This window comes from Trichosurus vulpecula, chromosome 4, assembly GCF_011100635.1.
Source record: "Trichosurus vulpecula isolate mTriVul1 chromosome 4, mTriVul1.pri, whole genome shotgun sequence".
Classification (NCBI taxonomy): domain Eukaryota; kingdom Metazoa; phylum Chordata; class Mammalia; order Diprotodontia; family Phalangeridae; genus Trichosurus; species Trichosurus vulpecula.
Genome location: NC_050576.1, coordinates 193,942,716 through 193,964,562, shown reverse-complemented (window position 1 = coordinate 193,964,562; position 21,847 = coordinate 193,942,716). Strand labels below are relative to the sequence as shown.

The following is a 21,847-nucleotide window of genomic DNA, read 5'->3' as shown; positions in this document are numbered from 1 at the left end:
GTTTATCAAAGAGTAGATTACTATAGTTGTTGATTTCTGCATCTTGTGTGCCTAACTTATTCCATTTAGTGCTCTTTTCAATGAAGCACAATGCCTCTCAAGACGTGAGGACTGAGGATGGAGACAACCACACTTCAGGACCCACGGGCCTGGTATACAAGGACGAGAAGAATGAAATGGAAGATGCAAAAGGAGAGGCCATGAGGACATGTGGCACTGGGTGTGACGTCAGGAAGACCTGAATTCAAATTCCACCTCAGACACTCACTAGCTGTGTGACCTTGGGCAAATCACTTAAATGCTTTCTGCCTATCTGCAAAATGGGTATAAAATAACACCCACCCCCCAAGGTTGTTATGAGGACAAAAAGATGTAATATTTATAAAGTTATTTGCAAACATTAAAGTTCTACATCAATTCCAGCTTGTAGTAGTAGTAGAAGAAGGAGGAGAAGGAGGAGGAGGAGGAGGAGGAGGAGGAGGAGGAGGAGGAGGAGGAGGAGGAGGAGGAGGAAGAAAACATTAATGTCACTATTTTCCAACCACCTACAACCCCAGGGCCATGACCTACAAGAAAGCACACCGGCCTAGGATTTGGATTCCAACCTCGGCTCTACCATTGAACTGCTGAGACCTCGGGCCAGGCCTTCCTCTCGGGTCTTCAGATAATGAGGGGGGCTGATTCTCAATGGTCCCTCCCCAAATGCCCTTCCATTTCTCCCATGCTATGGCTCTATGATTCTAGGGCAGTTCCTGATGAATAGAGCTGAAGGAAGTCATAACAAAGAGAAGACAAAGGGGGTGGGGTCTATGTGCGATTGGGTATGGACAGGTACAGGGCAAGACCAGTAGAGAATGGCAGACAGGCTAGAGCCCTGATGTTCCACAGCAAGTTCACAATGCTAGGAAACAATGGCATATGGAAGGAAGGGAGGAAGGGAGGACGGAGGAAAGAAAGATAGGGAAGGAAAGAAGGAAGAAAGGGAGGGAAGGGAAGGAAGGAGAGAAGGGAGGAAAGGCTTTATTAAGCACCTACTAAGGCCATAGCATGACTATTTTTAACCGGGGGGGGGGGGGGGGACTTAGTCTGAGTGTTTTCCTGGAGATATCAGAAATAGGTCCACCCAACAAAGCCTCATTAATCCTGATTCCTTTGTGAGTGTGTTGTTGAGAAGGGAAGTCTAAATTTGGGAAAGGCTTAGAACTGTTTATGGTTTTAAGACTTCCAGGTCCATGTTTGACCTATGTCACATTGTTTGCCTTCCCAACGCAGGGGCAGGGGAGGGAGAGAGAGAAAGAGAAAAGAGTGGTTCTAATTTAGTGACTCAAATCAATTCTCCAGGCATTTAAGTTCCTACTATGTGCCAGGCATATAGGCGCAGGAGATATAAAAACTTAAAAATGAAAAAAAAAATCCATTCTTTTGCAAAGCTTACATTCTATTGGAAGGAGGAGGGGAAAGAGAAGAGAACAAAATATATACAGGAAATTAGGTGATGTAGTGCTAGGAGCCCTGGAACTGGAGTCAGGAAGACCTGAATTCAAATCCCACCTTAGATAGTGGCCATGTAACCCTGGGCAAGCCACCTAAACTTTTCTGTCTCAGCTCCCTCATTTGTAAAGTGAAGATAATAACAGCACATGCCTCACAGAGTTGTTGTGAGGATTAAATAAGACAAATACATGGAAAAGTGCTTTGCAAACCTTCAAATTCTATATGGCAGCTGGGTGGTGCAGTGGGTAGAGTGCCAGGCCTGGGGGCAGGAAGACTCATCTTCCTGACTTCAATCCAATCTGGCCTCTGACACTTACTAGCTCTAAGTTGCTTCACCCTCTTTACCTCAGTTTCCTCATCTGTAAAATGAGCTGAAGAAGGAAATTACAACTCCAGCATCTTTGCCAAGAAAACCACAAATAAGGTCACAAAGAGTTGGCCATTACTAAAATGGCTGAACAACAGCAAAACTGCCAAATATAAAAAAGTTTTGAAAATCAATGTCTTTTTTTCAGTACATAAAACATGTCCCCTGCCATCTGGCTGACACTTAATTGATTTAGCAGGCTAATTTAGGCAAATGACAGCACTGGTTGACTTATAACAAACTCTGAATGAGTACAGTCAAATTTTTTTTAACTGCCTAAGGGGGGTGCAGTGAAGGGATGTTTTTTGTTTTTTCCAGTTTTGTGTTATTGACAATAACAGCTCCCATTTCTACGGCACTTTCTAGTTTGCACAACCCCGTGGTCTTGAAAACCCTGCCGGCAGTGCATGGGCCCTGGTACTCTCTACCATGACGGAAAGGCTTCTGTTTTTAAAGACCAGCAGAACTAAGCAGAGAAAGGCTCCTCATCCAGCAGTATGGCCATTCCTAATGGTGATGAATACTTAAAACCCATGAAACAAAGAAAAACTTTAAACGGTCCTCGGTCCTGCATCGTTCCTTCCTCCATCTGAGTGATGGTGCAGTGATAAATAAGGTACTGGAGAATGCTAAAAACAATTTTCAGAACACCTATTTATTTATTCATTTAGTTGCTGATAATCTAAATGGGAGGCCCTTGTTCAATGACCAACAAGTTGACATTCTATTGGAGGAACGGAATCATATTATTCTTGGCATTTTCACTATAAATGAAGACAAAGAACTAATGAAGATGCAGCTGGATGGGGAAATGGCTAAGAAATCCCCTTTGGAGAGACAAAGGAGCTGGTAGACTTGGCTGCATCCTGAGCCCAAAGGTAACAGAAAACGTCGTTTCATGGTGTGTATGATGAGCATAAACAAAAAGGCGACCAGGAAAGAAATGGCAGCTTATCTGCATCTGTTGCAGAGGATAAGAAACTAGAAACACTCTAGGACTTTGTGAACTTTGAAACTGAGTCATCATAGACCTTAATACTCAGATAGCTTCAAAGCAAAAGTGGACGTGGGAGAAAACAGCAAAAAATGTTGAAAAACACGGTTGAGAAATAAGGAATGAAAGAGGGCAAAGGCTTGTATATCACACAGAAGTCTCGTGCCCATAAATAACCTTAAGATGAGTCAAAAGATGAAAGCCAGCATTGAACAATAACTGGAAAACTGAAAATGGCTCCATCTTAACCAACAGGAAATGACTGTTTACCAATATCGAGCTGCTTTTGAACCAGCTGTCAGACCACTGATGGTCAGACCACTGTTAAAGCACAGGTCAAAAGGAACCCCAAAGTGGAGGACAGGATAAACATGAGGAGACGTGGTATGCAATTATAATTCTGACTCATCCCATTCGAGCTACTGGTGCTGACAAAATTAGAAATGGGACACAGAAAGGACACTGACATGGACTATTACCGTTTATTTCTTCCTGAATTTTAGCCAATGTAAAGCAATCACCAAAGCGGGGGTGGGGGGGAGTGGGGGGGTGGGGATGGCGGGGGTGAGGGGCAAAGAGGTATGGTATCAGGTCAACCAGCAAACACTTGTCATTGATATAGAGACAAGGCAGCCCAAAGAAACATCAATCTAAAACAGAAGTTCATTTTCAAAACTTTATGGAGGAGGATAATAAGGTTCAAGTAGGGTGGTTCTGCTTATTTTTTCCCCCACCACAGATTTATGAGGCAACAGGTTAGGGATAAGACCTGTGGGGCAGCTAGGTGGATAAGAGTGCCAGGCCTGACGTGAGGAAGACCCGAGTTCAAACCTGGCCTCAGATGCTTACTAGCTGAGTGACCCTGGACAAGTCACTTAATCCTGTTTCAGTTTCTTCTTTTGTAAAGTGGCAAATCACTTCAGTATCTTTGCTAAGAAAACTCTAAACGGGGTCATGAAATGTCAGATACAACTTACCAACAACAGAAATCTCCCAGGTTAGCACAGTCCCTCTATCAACGCCAGGTTTGCGTTTTTTGCTGAAATTGAAGTCTTAGAGAGTTGCCTAGGGCACTATGAGGTTGGCCAGGATGACATGGCCAACATACCAGAGGCAACATTTGAACCCAGTCTTCCTGGCTTCAATACCAGTTCTCTAAGCACTATACCATAGTGAGGCAATACTGCTGCTAGTCACCCAAAAGTCATCCCCGGTATACTAAATGGGAAGTGAAAACTGCATTTATAAAGAGGAAGACAGGAAGAACAGCCAGATCAGGCCAAGTATAGAGGAAATCCTTTGCTCCCGAAGAAAATATGGTCTTGAGGGTTGAGAGATTGATTCTTCAGATTTTGGAAAAACTTACCTCTAGCCATATGAAAAAATGCTCCAAATAACTAGAGAAATGAAAATTAAGAGCAACTCTGAGGTTCTGCCTCACCCCTCCATCAGATCGGCAAAGATGACAAAAGAAAGAAAATGAAGCATGTTGGAGGCACTGGAGAAAAGCAGGCCCACTGGGGCACTGCTGTGGGAACAACTGTTCTGGAAAGCAGCGTGGAATTATATGCAAAATGTTACTAAACCCTGATGCCTTTTAACCTAGTTATATCACTGCCAGGCTCAGGTCCCAAAGAAAGAGAGATCAAGGAAAGGCCCTGTGTGTATAAAAATGTTTCCAGCAGCTTTTTGGAGGGGTGGGGTGGGGGGTCACAAACAAATGGAAACCAAGGGGATCCTCATCAATTGGGGAATGGCTGAACAAACTGGTATAGGAATGGTATAGAATAATATGTGTGCTGTAAGAAATGAGAAAAAAGATGATTTCAAGAAAACACGGAACCAAATAGGAGCTCAAACTCATCTTCCCGAGTTCAGATCTGGCCTCAGTCATGTGACACTGGGCATATCATTTACTCTCATTTACCTCAGTTTCCTTATCTGTCAAATGGAGAACAGAAGAAGGAAATGGCAAACCACTCCAGTTTCTTTGCCAAGAAAACCCCAAACGTGGTCACAGAGTGTTGGACGTGACTGAAAAAATGACTCAATGACAACAGAAGGCAAGAAGGGGAATCTGATTTGCTCCATGGTCGCCCACTCTACCTAGGCAAGCCCTAACTCACTAGGCACTGTGATGTCCCAACCAGAGACCTTGCTCCTCTATAAGACAGCTCTCTCGGCTTCCAGAACTCTGTCTTGATTGGTGCGCGCCTCACGTGGCCCATTAGATCTAGGCTGGGCTCCCACCCTGCGCTATGTTACTCCCTGGTCATTGTCCCTGCTGCACATGTTTCATCTCTCCCCTCCCCCCTTTTCCAGTTCTAGATCAATAAATCAATAGCCATTGTTACTGGAAAGCTTATGTCAATCTGTCCTCCTTTGACTCTACTCACCGTCTCTGGAACGTCTCAAACCAAAACATTTCTGCCTGGCCATCATTCCCCTACGTATGTTATCTCCCCCCTGAAAGCCCCTCGAGGGCAGGGACGCCCTTGGAATTTATGCTTGTATACCCAGTGCACATAGAACCTAACAAACTCTTTCTCTTTCCTCCTCCTTTTTTCCTTCCCTTCCCTTTCATCGAGCTATGATTCCCCAATTAGCAAAAAGTTTGGCTGTTGCTGTTATAAAAATACTATGTGAGAGGCTAAAAATCAAAGTTGCATTTAGAATTGTAGGAATTATGTGAGAAAAGTGACTGAATGGTTGATACCCTTTGATTCAGTAATCCCACTCACCGCTAGGCATATACTCCAAGGAGATCAAAGATGGGGGGAAAGGTTGACCCATATACCAGGATATTTGAAGGTCATTTTTTTGGTAGCAACAATCTATAAGCCAAATCAGCTTCTACTGATTAAAAGATGTGGAATAGACTATGGCATATGAATAAAATGGAATAGTGTTGTGTCATAAAAAATGGTGAATGTGAGGACTTCACAGAAACATGGGAAGACTCAAACTGACTCAAAGTTAAGTAAGCAAATCAACAGTTATTTATTAAGTGCCTACTAAGTGCCAGGCACTACAGTCCTTGCCCTCGAGGGGATCACATTCTAATTAGGGGGCCAACATGCAAACAACTATGTACATACAAGATATATACTGGTTAAATTGGAAGTACTCTCAGAGAGAAGGTACTATCAGTGAGGTGGACCAGAAGAGGCTTCCTGTGGAAGGTGGGATTTGAGGCGAGTCTTGAAGGAAGCCGGGAGACAGAGGGAAGGAGGAAGAGCCTTGTAGGCCTGGGGACAGTTAGTGAAAAGTGTATTGAGTCAGGAAATGGGAGTGCCAGGAGAGGAACAGGAAGACCAGTGTTGCTGTATTGTATAGTATGTGGGGGAGACTAGTGTCCAAGAAAATTGCAAAGTAGTCAGTTCGTGAAAGTCTTTAAAAGTCAAACATCCTGGAGGTATGATCCTGGAGGTAACTGGGAACCACTGGGTTTACTGAATGGAGGGAGAAGTGATATAGTTGGACCTGTGCTTTACCACTGTGAAGACCACTTTGGCAGCTGAGCTGGAGGATGGACTGGAGTAGGGGGTGATATGAGGTAGGAAGGCCCACCAGCATGCTTTGACAACAGTCCAGACATGAGGTGATTAGGCCTGAACCAGGAAGGTGATTATGTCAGAGGAGAGAAGGAGGCTTATACCAGAGATGTTATAAAGATAAAACTGACAGAAATTGCCAACAGACTGGATATGTGTGGCAGATGGAGGACTGGGTGAGAGTGAGTGGAGGAGGACACCTAATTTGGGAGCCTCAAAGACTGGGAGTATGGATGACGGATGATGATTTCTAGACAATAAACTGGGAAATTCAGAAGAGAAGAGGGTTGGATGGGAAAGATAAGTTCAGTTTTGTACATGTTGAGTTAAGATGTCTCTACAACATACAGTTTAAAACATCTAACAGGCAGTTAGAGATGTAACACTGAAGATCAGGAGAGAAGGTAGGGCTAGATGGACAGATCTCAGAACCATAAGAATAGAGACAATAAGTGATGAGATAACCAAGGGAAACAGTGTAGAGGGAGAAGAGAAGAGAAGAGGGCCCAGGGCAAAGCTTTGGGGGATACCCATGGGTAGGAGGCAGAACCTGGATCAAAATGGAGCAAGGGGTAGTCAGACAGAAGGAGAACCAAGAAAGAGAAGTGTCATGAAAACCTAGAGGAGAGACAGTATGTAGGAGAAGAGGGTGACTGATGGTGTCAAAGGATGCAGAGAAGTCGAGAAGGATAAGGATTTTAAAAAGGCCATTAGATCTGGCAATTAAAAGATCATTGGTAATGAGGCTGGAAACTAGTCAGATGGAGTAAGGGTTTTTCATGGATGAGGGAGACACTTACTAGCTGTGTGACTCTGGGTAAGTCACTTTTAACCCTGTTTGCCTCAGCTTCCACATCTGTAAAAAAGATCTAGAGAGGGAAATGGCAAACTGCTCCAGCATCTTTGCCAAGAAAACCCCAAATAGGGTCATGAAGAGTCAGACGTGACTGAAAGTGACTGAACGGGAACAAAAAAGTGACTTGCCCAGAGTCACACAGCTAACTGTCTGAAGGAAGATTTGAACTCAGGTCTTCCTGACTCCGGGTCCCATAGCTCTAAATATTGCACCACCTAGCTGCCTCAAAGGAGAACTGAGGAGGTGTGGAGACTTGTCAATGGAAGGTCTTGAGATTCTACGTCATGTTTCGGTTACTAGTGTGCTCATTTGCCATGCTAGACTGTGAGATCAATGAGGGCAGACTATGTCTTGTTCTTCTCCCACCTCCTCTCCCTCTTTCAGAGCAGGGTGCTTCAAATAAATGTCTGCTGAATATAGGAACTGAAGAAGCATGAGCTGAGAGCCAGAAAACCTGGGTTCTAATCCACACTCTGCAGCAAATATTATGTACAACCCTGAGCAAGTAGGTCTCCATTTGGGGCTGGATTACATGATCTCTCAGGTCACTTTCAGGTCTGACATCCTATGATTGCCAGCTTAGAAGGAAGGCCCACTGATAAGAGGGTGTGGCCTGTTAGCATTTTCCTTGATGGTCTCTTGGAGGCAAGGCCGGGCTAACAGCTGGATAGCTCCAGAGACAGCAAGCAGACAACCTAGATGCCTCTTCCACCCACAGCAAGCATTCAACTTAGAAAAGCTACAGCCTGCCTTGTAGCCATCTGGTATACCACATCCTTCCCAGCACTCACACGGCAGTGAGAGCAGGCCTGGAAGGCAAGATGTCTCCTGCTTAAGTTTGTGTCTCTGTTTCTCTTTCTCTCTCTTACAGCATCTCAGAAGTGGAAGGAGATGTAGAGATCATCGAGCCTAATCTTCCTCTTAAAGGAATACTCTCCTAGAGAGTATTCCTGGAAGATGGTCATCTATCCAGTCTCTCCTGGAATATTTCTTTTCTTCTTCTGAGAAACACAACAGGATCTTTTATTCTTTATCCCTTTCAATCAACTGTTCCTGTGAAGATCTGCCATGGATGGTGGTCTTCCATAGAAAATCTTCTGCAAGATCGAAGCACAACATTTCAATTTTTTTTTGTTTTTTCTTTCATGTATTTTTTTTTCCCTTTCATTCTGATTCTTCTTTCACAACATGACTAATGTGGAAATACGTTTAACATGATGGTACATGTATAACCTATTATCAGACTGCTTGCTGTCTTGGAGAGAGGGAAGGGAAGAGAAGGAGGGAGAAAAATCTGGAACTCAAAATCTTATAAAAATCAATGCTGAAAACTATCTTTCCATGTAATCGGAATAAATACTGTTAAGTACAAAAAATCGGAAAACCATCTGCAAAATCTTGACTGTTCCTATGGCCTGTTTTCATCAGGGATAATTTCAATATGAGCATAGATTATTCTCACAAAGTTTTATGGGAATGAGAATAAATTTATGTACTGATGTCACCGATGGCCTCTCAATCGTACTTTTCCAACAGTAATTCCATCCATGATTTTTAAAAATTGCTTAGCATCTTTGCTTTCAGATATGCTGGAAATGATTTAATTGATTATTGTTATTAATGATGATGCTGATGTTGTATTGCTTTGAAGTTTGTAAAGCACTTTACAAATACTACCTCATTTTATCCTCACAACAACTCTGGGAGGTGGATGCTATTTTTTAGAAATGAGGAAAAAGACAGCGGATACATGACTTGCCCAGATAGATCGTATCTGAGATAGGATTTGAACTCAGGTCTTTCTGACTTTAGGTCCTTTACTCTATCCACTGCACCACCGGACTGCCCATTTTTAAAAATGTGTTGTATTCTATTTCTATTAACAGGCAACTCACTGTCTCCCAAGGCAGTCCATTCTATCGTCAGACAGCTCTCCTCATCAGGAAGCACCTCCTTCTACTGAGTTGAAATCTACCTTTCTGTGATACCCACCATTTGTTAGCCCTCGTTTAATGCCTTCTTTCACATGGCAACTTTTCAAATTTTTGAAGAAAGCTAGTGTATCTCCTCTAACTCTTCTCTCCTTCAAGCTCAGTATCTTGGATTCCTTCAACTGTTCTTCAAGAGGATAGTTTTGAGTTCTTCAATCACCCCGATTACTCCTCTATGGACTGCTCCAGTTTTTAATGTCCCTTTGAAAAATGTTGCCCAAACTGAACACAAAACTCCAGGTGTGGTTTGGCCAAGTATAGTGTGATGATTGTGTCCTATGCTGGCAGCAACATCTAACTAGAGTCTGGACCACATGGTTTGTTTTTTTTCCTAAAAGGCAGGGAAGTCATCCCTGACTGGATGACTTGGTTGGTACAGGCTTGATTGGTCCAGGGGACTAGAGTTTCAGCTGAGAGCATGGTTTTTCAATCACCAAAGGCATAAAAATCTTAGTCCACAAGGAGCCCATGTTCTTCTCTCTTAATGGATGTTCTACTACCACATGAATCAACATACTCTTTTGACTAGATATGTTTCCACTTGGAGATGAAGGAAGGTGCACTTACCAGAACCAATGTTGTGACCTTGCGGAATATATTTTTCCATGTTGCTGCTAAGTAAACTTATATTTGTCAAATGTTGGATGGTCTATGAGGGTCTCATTTCATTCCAAACCTGAGCTTGAACCACCACTAGACCAGCCTGATTCTATCCTGGTCCATACCCCTCCCCCCACTTTATTCTGTATATGATTTTTTTTTGTTAATGTAGTGTATTGTTGAATTACCTTTTTTAGTAGCCACATAATACTTCCAAGCACATATGAAACTTAAATTCTGCTTTTAAAAATTCTTTTTTTTAAATGAGCTTCTATTAAATGGGATCTCTATTCTGTACTTTAGCAGATCAAAAAAATCCTCAATGCAAGATTTAAAATTTATCCCCATTACATTTCACCATTTTTTGTCTCATTGTTCTAGTCCATGAAATTATTTGTGAATCTTGGTTCTGTTAACTCATCTATTAACTAGCCCTCCCAGGCATCTGTGTCACCTCTAAATTATTCCTTCTTCAAAATCTTTATTCATCATCTTACTAATCAAGGGTAAAAACTGTCCTGCAGGTTAGTAACCATTAATACACGTTCTTTGAACACAGTTATTCAAAGATGAACAAGTTCATACCACAATAAAGATCATACCACCAGCCACCCTGGGATTTCTCCCTCTGGTTCACAAAGATATCATGACAGACTTTGTCAAATGTGTAGTCTAGGTTTCCAGGATCTGCCAGGCTTATAACCCCATCAAAGACAAAAAGAGCATAGCTTGGTATGACTTATCATATGCCTATGTGAGCTCTAAGGGATCACTGTTTCCTTCTTAAGGGCAAACAAACCATCTGTTTAATAATATGTTCTAGAATTTTGCCAAAAATCAATGTTAAACAATCTGGTCTGTCATTTCCAGAATATGTCTTTTGCTCATTTTTGAAAACCAAGGCATTTACATGTTTCTCGAATGCCCTGGCACCTCTTCCATTTTCTATGATTTCTTAAAGATTATTGACAATGGTCCCATGAACTTACTGAAGTTCTTCCAGTATAATGGGACATAATGACTTGGGGCCAGAGGGTGTGACTTCATTTAAAGGAGACAGGTCCTCTCCTCTTTTACTCTCACCCTACCTTGGACTTCAATTGCCCCTGATCCCTGTCTGTCTACCCTTTCTCCAAGCTCATTTTCCTTCACAGGGAAAACGAAAACAAAATAGGACTTGAGTAGTTCTACCTTCTTTGTCTTTAAAAAATAAAAACAAAACCAAAAACCCTTAAGCTATCTCCAACAAGCATGCCTGCCCATTTTCTTGTCATCTTTTGCATTTTTACCCCTATGGCCTCAGTTCATTCTGACTTTTTGTTTTTTTGCATGGCTCTGTACTGCCCTCTATCTTCTGCCCCACCCCACCTACTCCCCAACCCTGGTGAATCTCTCCTGCTTTCATCCCATGTATGTACTTTGGGCTCATCAGACAGCTTCTTCAGTGACCTCCCTGCCTATTCTTCCTTCTCTGGGCCTATCTTGTTTGTGCCAACAAAATGTTGCTTCTGAGCGTCTTCCATTTTTCTTGAGTCATCTTTTCTTTTCAACTCTCATGACATGGGAGTGTGCCCATCTCTGAACTTTTTTGAAATGTTCTTCCCTTTTTGCAGTCAGACTTCTTTATAGTCTCAGCATTGCCTTCCTTGGCCATTACAAACTCAAAGATAATCACTTTGTCCCAAGGTTTGAATCACTTCAGCTTCACCAACTAGTGCTTCCTTAATGATTGGAGTCATTGAGTCCCTCCACAATCTGACTGCCAACTACTTTTCTAGTTTTAATTCATATTACCCTCTTCCACATTCTCCTCCTTTTAGCCAAAGTGACCTGTTAGCCGCGCTCCATGCATGACATTCCGTTTTCCCACTTCCATACCTTGTCCAAGTTAGGAATGTACTTGCCTCCTCCTAGAAGAATCCCTAGCTTCCTTTCCCTATTTAGCTCTTAAGTAAAAAGTAGAGAGGTCTGATGGATTCTATTTTATAGAGCTAGAAATTGGAGTACATATGGCAAAGTAGAGTCAGGAATGGAAGCCAGTTTCCCTGACTCCCAACCCAGTATCCTTGCAATTCATTTCTGCTTGGGCTCGGTCTCCCTAGAGGCCTGCTGGAAAGTGAACCATGTGCCATTAGGAAACCAACTGTGCAGGTCCATGATAACACCAAACAGGCTCACATGAATCATTCAGTTGTCTGGATGTTTATATTTATCTATAATACCCAAAAGTCAGCTGACTTTAGAAGACCACCTCTGAGAATGTCAACATTGTGCAAGTCACATGCAACGGACCAAAACTGTTCCTTATCTATCCTAGACAACCTGCTAGACCTGAGGATAGAATGGCTGCTACTTCTAGAAATTTCCTTGGTCAAATGGAGCATCTGTGAACACTGACCACTGAGCTCCTCCTTCTGCTTTAGAATGTATGGATAGAGCTCTTAAGCATCTACAAGGGAAAGGCCTCCTTTCTGCCCCTGCTGGCTTTGAGCCTCTTCCCATCAGGCCAGTTTGGTCATGGGGATGGCAAAGCTTGGGCTCCACATTTTTCTGGATGGAGAACAAAGAAGAAAACATGATACCCTTTTGACACTCAGACAGGATTCATTTTTCATCAGCATCATAACCAGATGTTAAGTGGGTGCTGCCAAAGTGCTTGAGAATGGTTGGTTTTCTTAAGTAAACTAAATCTCTTTTCCACCCACGATCCTGCTTGCATTGTCTGAGAAGGATGAGGTTGATAAACAAATTAAGGATGCAAAGATAAATTTGAGGCCAGCCCAAATCCTCTGATTAAAGTTAAATTAGGGGTGTTTGAAATGATGGGGTTTTGCTATATGGGGAGAGGCATTATAGGACGATAGAATGTTGAGTATAAAGACATTTTAGTATCAGTGAGGCCAGGGGTTATCAGTCTTTTTGGTGACGTGGACCCCATTGGCAGCAGCCTATGGACCTCTTCTCAGAATAATAAAGCACATGAGATTAAAGCACATGAAATAAAATAAGGCATATGAGATTAAAAAAGGAAACCAATTACATTAAAATGTATTAAAAAATTTTTAAAAAAGCAAGTTCCTAAACCCCATGTTAAGAAGCCCTGATAGACTCCAGCTTATTCATTTTCACTCTGGGAGAGGGGCAGAGACACTGTATGCTATTCCACCCCTCCCCTTCCCCCACACTTAACAATGCATCTATCTCATGACAGGAATCAGGTTTTCAGAGTGGAAGCCACTCGAAATAAAGGGCTTAGAAGGTTTCTAAGCATCTTCCTCCCTAGGTCAACAGACTTCCTGACATGCTGGTCTCCATGAGAGGGGAGGTATCTCTGGGGCTGGTGGGAAATTAAAGTTTCCTCTCCTATGGCCTTCACCAACCTCAGTTCTACAGAGTGCCCACTCTGGCCGACCTGTCATTAGTCAACAGGACTCTAACCCATCACAGTTCCTCCCAAGTCAGACCTAGGATATAGGTGTGCGTGCCTTATGTAACACATGGGCTCTAAGGAAAAAAAAAAGTTGAGAATGAATCTAATGGAATCCTGTTTTCTCTGGCTACTCCAGCCTCTCTGTCCAGTGGCTAATGTGCTATATAAACAAACTCTTAAATGTGCTGAGTAAGGAGCCCTGGGTGAATCCTTTATTTTATTTATTTTTGTGAATCCTTTAGAAAAGCAAAGAATCTTTCTAATTTACATGTTGGGGAAGTTTTGATTAGCACATATTAGGTTGGTTAAACTGGGGGCTACCTACCTACCCAAAGGACACTCACTCCCCCCTTGTTGCTGCCTAGTGGCAAGGCATCCTCCCTTCCCCATCCTGGTGTTGTCTGGGCCACCAACACAGCTTTGAGTGCAGAGGATAATTCTGATTCTTTGGATGGCTGCCCCCTACCCACGGCTTAGGACATGGTCCTCATACCTAGTCATGGCCGCCGGGATCCACCCTGGCCTTCCTTGGCTTTCCCGGCTCTTACCTTCTTGTGCCCTCCACCAGGAACGTGGGTGATGTTATCCAGGGAACCAATCTTTGATTGAACTTTCTCCTTGAAGTCTAGTTTCTCAGATTTAACTTCCACCTGGCCACCACCTATGACAACACACACACACACAATGTCACCTGGGCATCTTTTTCAGGCTGTCAATTGTAGTCAAAGCGAATGTACGAAGTTCTTATAGTAGGCACTGCAGATGGATACAAAGGACTCATAGGTAAAGTCCCATTATAACCAAAGAGTTTATATAATGAAGTGATATTTAAACGATTACCTATTAACTTGAAGGAGCAGCTTACAAACTGCCTCCAGACCTACTTTAATATACAGCTAAAACTCATCTTTAATCAGCACCTTAATGGTTCACATGCCTGCCAAAGTGCTTGAAAATAGTTGGTTTTCTTAAGAAAAAGAGATATATTTCCCAACTCCCCAGCCCTGTTTACATTATCCAAGAAGAATGGAATTGCCAGGCATTGTGGCAAATGCCTGTAGCCCCTTGTTCCTGGGGGATAATGAGGCTGATGGATTGTTTGAGCTTGGGAGTTCTGAAGTCCTGGGAATGGGGTGTGGGGGGCTAAAGCTGATGGAGTGTCTGGACCAAGTCTGGCACCATGGGTGAGCCCCTGGGATGGGGGGTGGGGAGCCTAGCTGCCTAACTGGCCAGATCAGAAACAGAGCTGGTCAAAGGGTCCATGCTTATAAGCAGTGGGGTAGGGCCTGGGGGTGGTCACTGTACTTCCAGCCTGGGTGAGACAGGAAGATCCAGTCTCAAAAAGTAAAAAATTTTTAAAAATGGGTCTGTTAAGCAAATTAAGGATCCCAAGATAAATTTTAGCCCAATCCAAGTCAAATCATTAGAAATTCCAAATTCTATAAGAGGGCCCTGTCAGATTCCTTTCTAAGCCTGATATTCTTGTAAGCCTAAGATCCCTAATCTCATACCCTGAGAAAAAAATTACTCAATTAAAACAGGAAAGTGGCAATTGTAGGAGCCTGGACATGGGAAGAGGTGGCCGGCACCATTATTGTTAGAAGAGCAGGAAAAGAAAGAACTCCAGGACAATGCCATTTGTTGAGCAGCTGCCATGGGCAGACACTCAATTCTGGCAAATGTCTGTGAGCAGCCAAAAACGATGCACAGGTTTGGATTTTGCTTCTGTGTGTCCTTCTGTTCCCAAGGACTTTGGCTTTGCTAGAGCCTTTGGGATGCAGGGGTATTTGCCAAGAGACTACAACTCCTTGACATAGTAGCAACTTGGTGAACATTTGTTGAATGTGCTAAGGGCTTGAACCAAGATGGAAATCCTTTGTCCCTAAGTATTTGGAATATGGCTATAAAGAGATAGGGGGAGTGCGGTATACCATTTCTCATCCAAGCTCAGCAGGGACAACAGTGACGTAATGGCAGATGCCCCCAGCATCATGCAAAGCCACCCAGGGCCCCCCAGAGATATCCCTGGGCCACTAGCCCATCCCTGTCCTGGCATTATGGCAGGGCACAGTAACAGGCCCTCCACAGATCTTGCTTTGAGAACCAGAGGGTATAAGACAAAAAAAAGTATTTGCCTTTACCCTTTATAGCCTTTTTTAAAAGGTATTATCAAACACTTGGTTTCTAGATCACCTTCATTTCTGAATATGACCCTCCCTTTCATATTCTTTCAAGGAAATATGCCCGTGGTTAAAGCATCTTAGCAAGGGAAAGAGAGGAAGAAAACACCCAGGCAGACAAAAAATGTTCTACCTTTGACGATTCCTTGTTGGAAATAGGCCAAAAAGGTAAATAGCTACAGAGAATATTCGATCACCTAGAAAAGATCTTGTACCCAGCCCCCACAGTATCTCTTTTGGGACTACCTGGTTTGTGGTGGATGTTGCCCAATGAGCCACACTTGGAAGTCACCTTGCTCAGGTCGACTGGCTTGTATACTATTTGCACCTGGAAGCATGGAGAGAGGGAAAGGAGGGCAGGGGGTCAGGGGAAGACAGAAAGGAGGGGAATTAGGAAGAGAAGAAGGGGACAGGAAGAACAGGGGAAAAGCAAGATGAAGGGAAGGGAAAGGTTAGGAAAAGGGGAAATAAAAGGGGGAAGGGTGGGGAAAGTAGATAGAAAAAAATAAAAAAAACAGGATTTTAAATTTGGTTATAACAATAAAATGCGGCTGTATAAACCCAGTCCCCTGTTTGGATCCAAGCCCCAAGAAGAAACACTGCAACTGGGGTGGGAAAAGGTGTCGCTGGAACACTAGTTTCATCCTCAAGGGATGCAGGGTAGCGTACACTGGACTTCCATATTTCCACGGAGGCCAGTGACCCCAGAGGCAGAGTTAAGGCATATGGAGACTGCTAAATCGGCTCAGCTTCATCTGTACAACAGTCATTCCCCCCTCAAAGAAAATACCTTTCTCTGATGCTAGATTTATGTCCCCATCGCTGAAAGAAGAGAAGTAGTCAAAGTCAGTTACACCGGACACAAGGCTTTTTAGAAAGGTCAGAGGACAGAAGGCCAATTTACTAATTAATGCTGCTTTCACCTGAGTTCTCTCCCCTCCCCCCCCCAAACACCATAATTCCAGCAAGACTGGACGCTGAGACATAAGCAGTGCAGTGGCCAGCTCAGTTCAGAAGCTGTTTCAAAGATCCAGTTATTAAAAGCACCGGGTGCCTGGGCACAGGGAGTCTTTGGGACACTAGATGGGCACAGTCAGGCGAGGGTGAAACAGAGACCGGAGAAGACAGCTGAAACCCAGTTAGTGGTTAAACAGATTGCAAGCTCCATGGGACTCAGACAGACACAGGGCAGGGCTGATGGACTCCAATGCTAGACCATACTTTTCAACAGCACAGAAAACATCACAAGGCAACCCCACCACCCTGCTCCAGAGGCCCGACTGTGGCAAATCTTTAGGAGTCTCATCACCTGGTGAGAGTATAGCTACTCTACATATCAGTGAAACATACCCTGGGTACAGTAAGTTCTGACCTGTGGAAACAAAGATTTCAAGGCCCAGTCATGGCCCATTAATTCCAAAACACTGTTGGGTAGTTGAAGCCACTCTCATCCAGGGGGCCCATCAGAGGCAGGTCTGTGCTGAGATCTGTCTCACTAAAGAGATAATTGAAGTGACAGGACCATGGATCTCTCAAAATAAGCCAATGGTATTGATTGGTTGGTGAATAAGCAATTATTAAGCATTGTGAAGTATAAGCCCCAAAAGGTGGTAAGCTGTAGGGGAGGAGGGGAAACAAAAGATTTCCAAATAATTAAAATGTCTGTGGACAGAGCAGGATTTGACCTATATGAAGTGGGGGACATGGCATCATGTGATTGAATTTTGAAACAAACACACCAGAACTTATTTATCTAAATGAGTTCGGCCACCTTCAACAAAGACTTTTCAATAGCCTCAGTGGTGTCAAAGGAATTACATTTAAGTCTTACGCTGCTGGGGATGGACACAGGAACCACCACAGCCCTTACGGGGACCCTTGCAGGACTGATCCAGTTCTTTGGCAGAAGCGGAGTTTTGTTATTTCAAAAACTATTGGAAATATGTGGTCTCTTGGCTGAGGTCTGGGCCTCTTGGTCAGAGGTTTGTCATACTGGTATCTATTTTAATGAGTCTGATCTTGCTGCTCAGTCATGACCAATTCTTCCCTAGGAATATGAGTTATTTACAGCATATACCCGTGGGGGAAAAGAGTTCTATTTGAAAACCCTTTGATGAAGACCCACTTCACAACTTATTAATTTTCATTCTTGCTGTTTCATCTACAAATCAAAATAATTCCAACCTTGTGATAAATTCCCAATGGATGGGAGCATCAAGTACCTAGTATGTGCCTCATTTTGTGAAGTGCTAGGTACACAGATGCAAAAAAACCTCTCCCTTTAGAGAGTTTGCATATTATCAAGGAAAATAACATATATCCAAGTAAGCAAACATACAGGTAAAAGAGGGAACCACTGACCACTGAGGGACCAGTCTCTCCCCACTTCTTCCATAAAGTATATACCAAAGTAAAAAAAAGTAATTGGGGGAGGGCACTAGAAACTGGGATCAGCAAAGGCCTCCTGTAGGAAGAGTGACACTGAGCTAGGGAGTCTAAGAGGTAGAGGTGACCTAGGGAGGGCATTCCAGGCATGGAATTCCAGACTATGCACAGGCACTGAGATGAGATGGAATGTTGAATATAGGGAACAGTAAGTAGGTCAGCCTGGCTGGAACCGAAGCTTGTGTAAGGGGCTGAAATAATGTGTCATGAGCCTGGAAAGGGGAGGGCGGAGCAAGGATGTGAAGGGCTTTCAGCACCAAACTGAGGGGTCTATGTTTTTTATTCAGGAGGCAAGAAGGAGCCCCTTGAGTTCAATGAGCAGGGGGAGTCATTGCATTGTCAGATCTGTGCTTTTAAGAACATGGCTTCTGAGTGGTGTGCAGGAAGGGCTTCAGGCAGGGAGAACAGTTATAAAGCCATTGTTCTAGGCCACATGAGAGGTTATGAGGGTCTGAACTAGGGTGGGTGGTTGTAAGTGAAGAAGAGTCAGATGTGAGAGATGATATGGAGGGAAAATGGGCAGGATTTGGGAATGGGCTGGGTATAGAGCATGAGTAGAGGAAGATTCTGAGAGATCATGGACCCTGGGGAACTGGAAGGCTGGTGGTGCCCTTAACAGAAACACTTAAGTCAAGAAGAAGAGTGGGCCTAGGGGAAACACAGTGAGTCTGAGGTGCCTTTGGAACATCCAGTGGGAAATGTCCAGATCACAGAAGAGAGATGAATAATAACTAGCATTTATATAGTGCAAATATACAAATATGATCACATTTGTTCTTCATGACAATCCTAGAAGACAGGGGCTGTTATCATCTCCTTTTTAACAGCTGAAGAAACCAAGTCAAGTGACTTTAAGTGACTTTGCCCAAGATTGGAGAGCTAGTATCTGAGGCCAGATTTGAATTCAGGTCTTCCTGACTCCAAGGCTAGCACTCTATCCTAGATGCAGACCAGAGCGGATATATAGATCTGGGAGTCATCTACTCCTGGGTAATTGATAATTGGGACAATTGAATCCATGAGAACTGATGAGTTTCACTGAGAGGGTAAAGAGAAAGAAGAGGAAAGAGTACAGGTCAGAATTTTTGGGTACACCTACAGTGGGGGGTAAAACAGATGATGATGATGGTGATGACAACTGAGCAAAGGAAATTTTGGGAGGGAGAGTTCAGACAGGTAAGAGGAGAACCATGGGAGAACACTGACACAAAAACCTAGAGAGGAGAAATTATGGAGGACAGGGTGGTCAACAGTGTCAAATGTCAAATGCGGAGAGGTCAAGAAGGATGAAGACTTTCACCGGGCCCTGTGTCTGTCAATTAAAAGGTCATTGGTGACTTCAGAGAGAGGAGTTTCAGTTAAGTGATGAGGTCAGAAGTCAGATTGCTAGAGACTGAGAAGCAAATGAGAGAAGAAGGAGTATAGACAAGGGAGTGTGGACAACTTTTTCTAGGCATTTGATGGCTTAAGGCAGGAATTCTTACCTTTGTCTGTGTGGCATGGCCCCCTGTGGCAGTCTGGTGAAGCCTACAGACCTTTTATCGTGATGTTTTTAAATGAATAAAATAAAATACATAAGATTACAAAGGAATTAATTATATTTAAATAGTTATATATATTTTTTAAAATTTACAAACTAGGTTAAGAACGCATGGTTTCTGGGGATAACAGAACCAAGTGAAGCTTTTTCAAGAGATGAGACAGTCCCGGGCACCCATGTGCCCAAGCAGCAGAGGAAGGAGCCAACAGACAAAGAGAGATTGACAATTAAAGAGGGAAGGGGATGACTGTGAGACAATCTGACAGAGAAAACAGGACAGTTTGGGACCAAAGGTTCAAGCAGAGGGGCCCATCTTAGTGAAGAGAGAGGCCATCTCTTCTGCAGAATGGTATAAAGGAGAGAATATGGGGAGGGGATGTTTTAGGAGAGAGAAGATAAAGAACCTCATGGTGGATGGCCTTTGATGGAAAATAAGTATAAGGTGAGGGCCTTGGCTGAGGGGAGCAGGGGGAAGGATGTGATGTAAGGGTTTGAGGAAGGAAGAGGTTGGAATAGCTGATGTGAAGAATTCGATAGTGAATTAAGGAGGGAAGGGTAAAACCCTTGCCTTGTGGCAGTGAGGGCTCAGCAGAGATCAGATATAATTTGTCATTGATCCAGCGAGCAAATTTCCTCTAGCACACTGAGCAGTATGGTAGGCGCAGCAGAGGAGGCAGCCAGTGGGGGTAATTCAGAGTGGGTGAACACACCATTTAAGAGCAGAGGATAGTAAAAATAACCAGTAAGCAGGGTGAATAACAGTGGAAGACTCCCAACCCGCCCCCCCCCCCAAAGACACCAGTGCCAGAAACAGCTGCAGAACAGTTTGTATTTCTGGGACCAGCAGGGGAGGGGAGCGCCTACCCTACTCTACGCCGCCATCACTCTTGATTCCAATTTTTGGCTCTGAGTCCTGAGGCCCTGTCCTCTCCCCGCCCTAGGAGGCCTCGCTGCTGTCTAGGAGCAAAGAATAGTGGGAAATGGAGGGGCTCTGGGTTCTCCCAACCCACTCCCCTGAGAGGGGATGACCTTATTGTGAGTTCTCAAGCTCAGCCTTGGGGACTGGGATTTGGGGTTGGCTGGGAGGAGGCAGGTGGGGCATCATGGCCATGACCCTTGGTGTGGCTGCTTCTTGATGGTGAAACACAGTTTATGCACGTTGTGATGGAGATCCCATGTATTCCTTTGCCTGCATCTTTTTCTCTCCTATTCTGTCATCACCCTTTTTGCCCTTCTTGGTTTGTGTGTGTGTGTGTGTGTGTGTGTGTACATGTAAACATATAGATGTTTATGTGTGTATGTGTACAAATATGAGTGTGTATTTATACACACACTCACACATCAGTAATTTACAATCAGTTTGACACCTCTGTTCTCCACTTAAGGGTTTATTTAACTGATGGTTCCTATACAGATAAGTGGCTATTAGACCATAACTAGAGTGTCAGCAGGGTAAGAGCAGCTCCAGTGGAGAAAGGCTTTTCAATTTTGGTTTGCAAAGCCCTATTTTTCCACAATAAAACCATGAGGTGAATTAGGTTTATCCTCACTTCTTCACTTTTGGGTTCCTCAGGCTCGCTGCTTCAGGGTACCCTGCCCCCCAAAAAAGAACCCCAACCTCTAATGTGCTAATGATATCCAGTAAGAACAGCACAAAACAAACCAGTATTCGGAGAACAGAGACTTGGGTTAACAGAAATAGCTTTGGACAGCCCAACCTCAATAACTCAAGGTCTTTCCTCACCTCTTCCCCCATCAGAGGAAAAGAATCCAGGCTCTCAAGGAGCTATCTATTCAAAAAGGGGCTTCTGGGGGTGCGCCTAGAGGAATTAGTAAAGATTTGGTCCAGTCCCTCAGACCTTCTCCATCGACCTCCATCATCTTACACACAGAGAGCTGGTCAAATATTACAACCATACTGATAATCATAACAACAGTTAGCATTTATTTATACAGCACTTTAAGGTTGGTAAAACATTTTACAAATATGATCTCATTTTATCCTCATGACAACCCTAGGAGGTTGGTGTTATCTCCTTCCCCATTTTAGAGAAACTGGGGCAGACAGTGGTGAAATGACTTGTCCAGCATCACTTAGCTAGCAAGTGTCTGAGGTCACATTTGAATTCAGGTCTTCTTAACCAAGAAAAGAGGCAATCATGTTTACTCTTGACTCACTAAGGCAAGACCGTGTCCCAACAAGAAAGCTTTTAACAATGACGTCTGAATCAAAAAGGACTCTGTACTGAACTCTCAGTTAACTAGAAAATTCAATTATCCCCAATTTTCCATTCCCGGTGCTTTGAACGTGAATCAAGTTTTCACCATAATTTGCTATTTCATTGATTGATTGGACAATAGCCTGGTGGTGGGCTTTTTGGATCCAGACCTAGGTC

At 43.5% G+C, this 21,847-nt stretch overlaps 1 protein-coding gene across 12 annotated transcripts in view; it reads right to left on the bottom strand.

The window, feature by feature from the left end:
- MAPT (microtubule associated protein tau) overlaps positions 1-21,847 on the bottom strand; it is a 168,963-nt gene that overhangs the window by 7,749 nt on the left and 139,367 nt on the right. For all 12 annotated transcript variants that reach the window (XM_036754307.1, XM_036754306.1, XM_036754305.1 and 9 more), the window contains 2 exons: positions 15,713-15,794; positions 13,835-13,947 (listed from right to left, as the gene is read on the bottom strand). In XM_036754307.1, the coding sequence (XP_036610202.1) occupies positions 13,835-13,947; positions 15,713-15,794 (195 nt within the window). The remainder of the gene's footprint in view (positions 1-13,834; positions 13,948-15,712; positions 15,795-21,847) is intronic.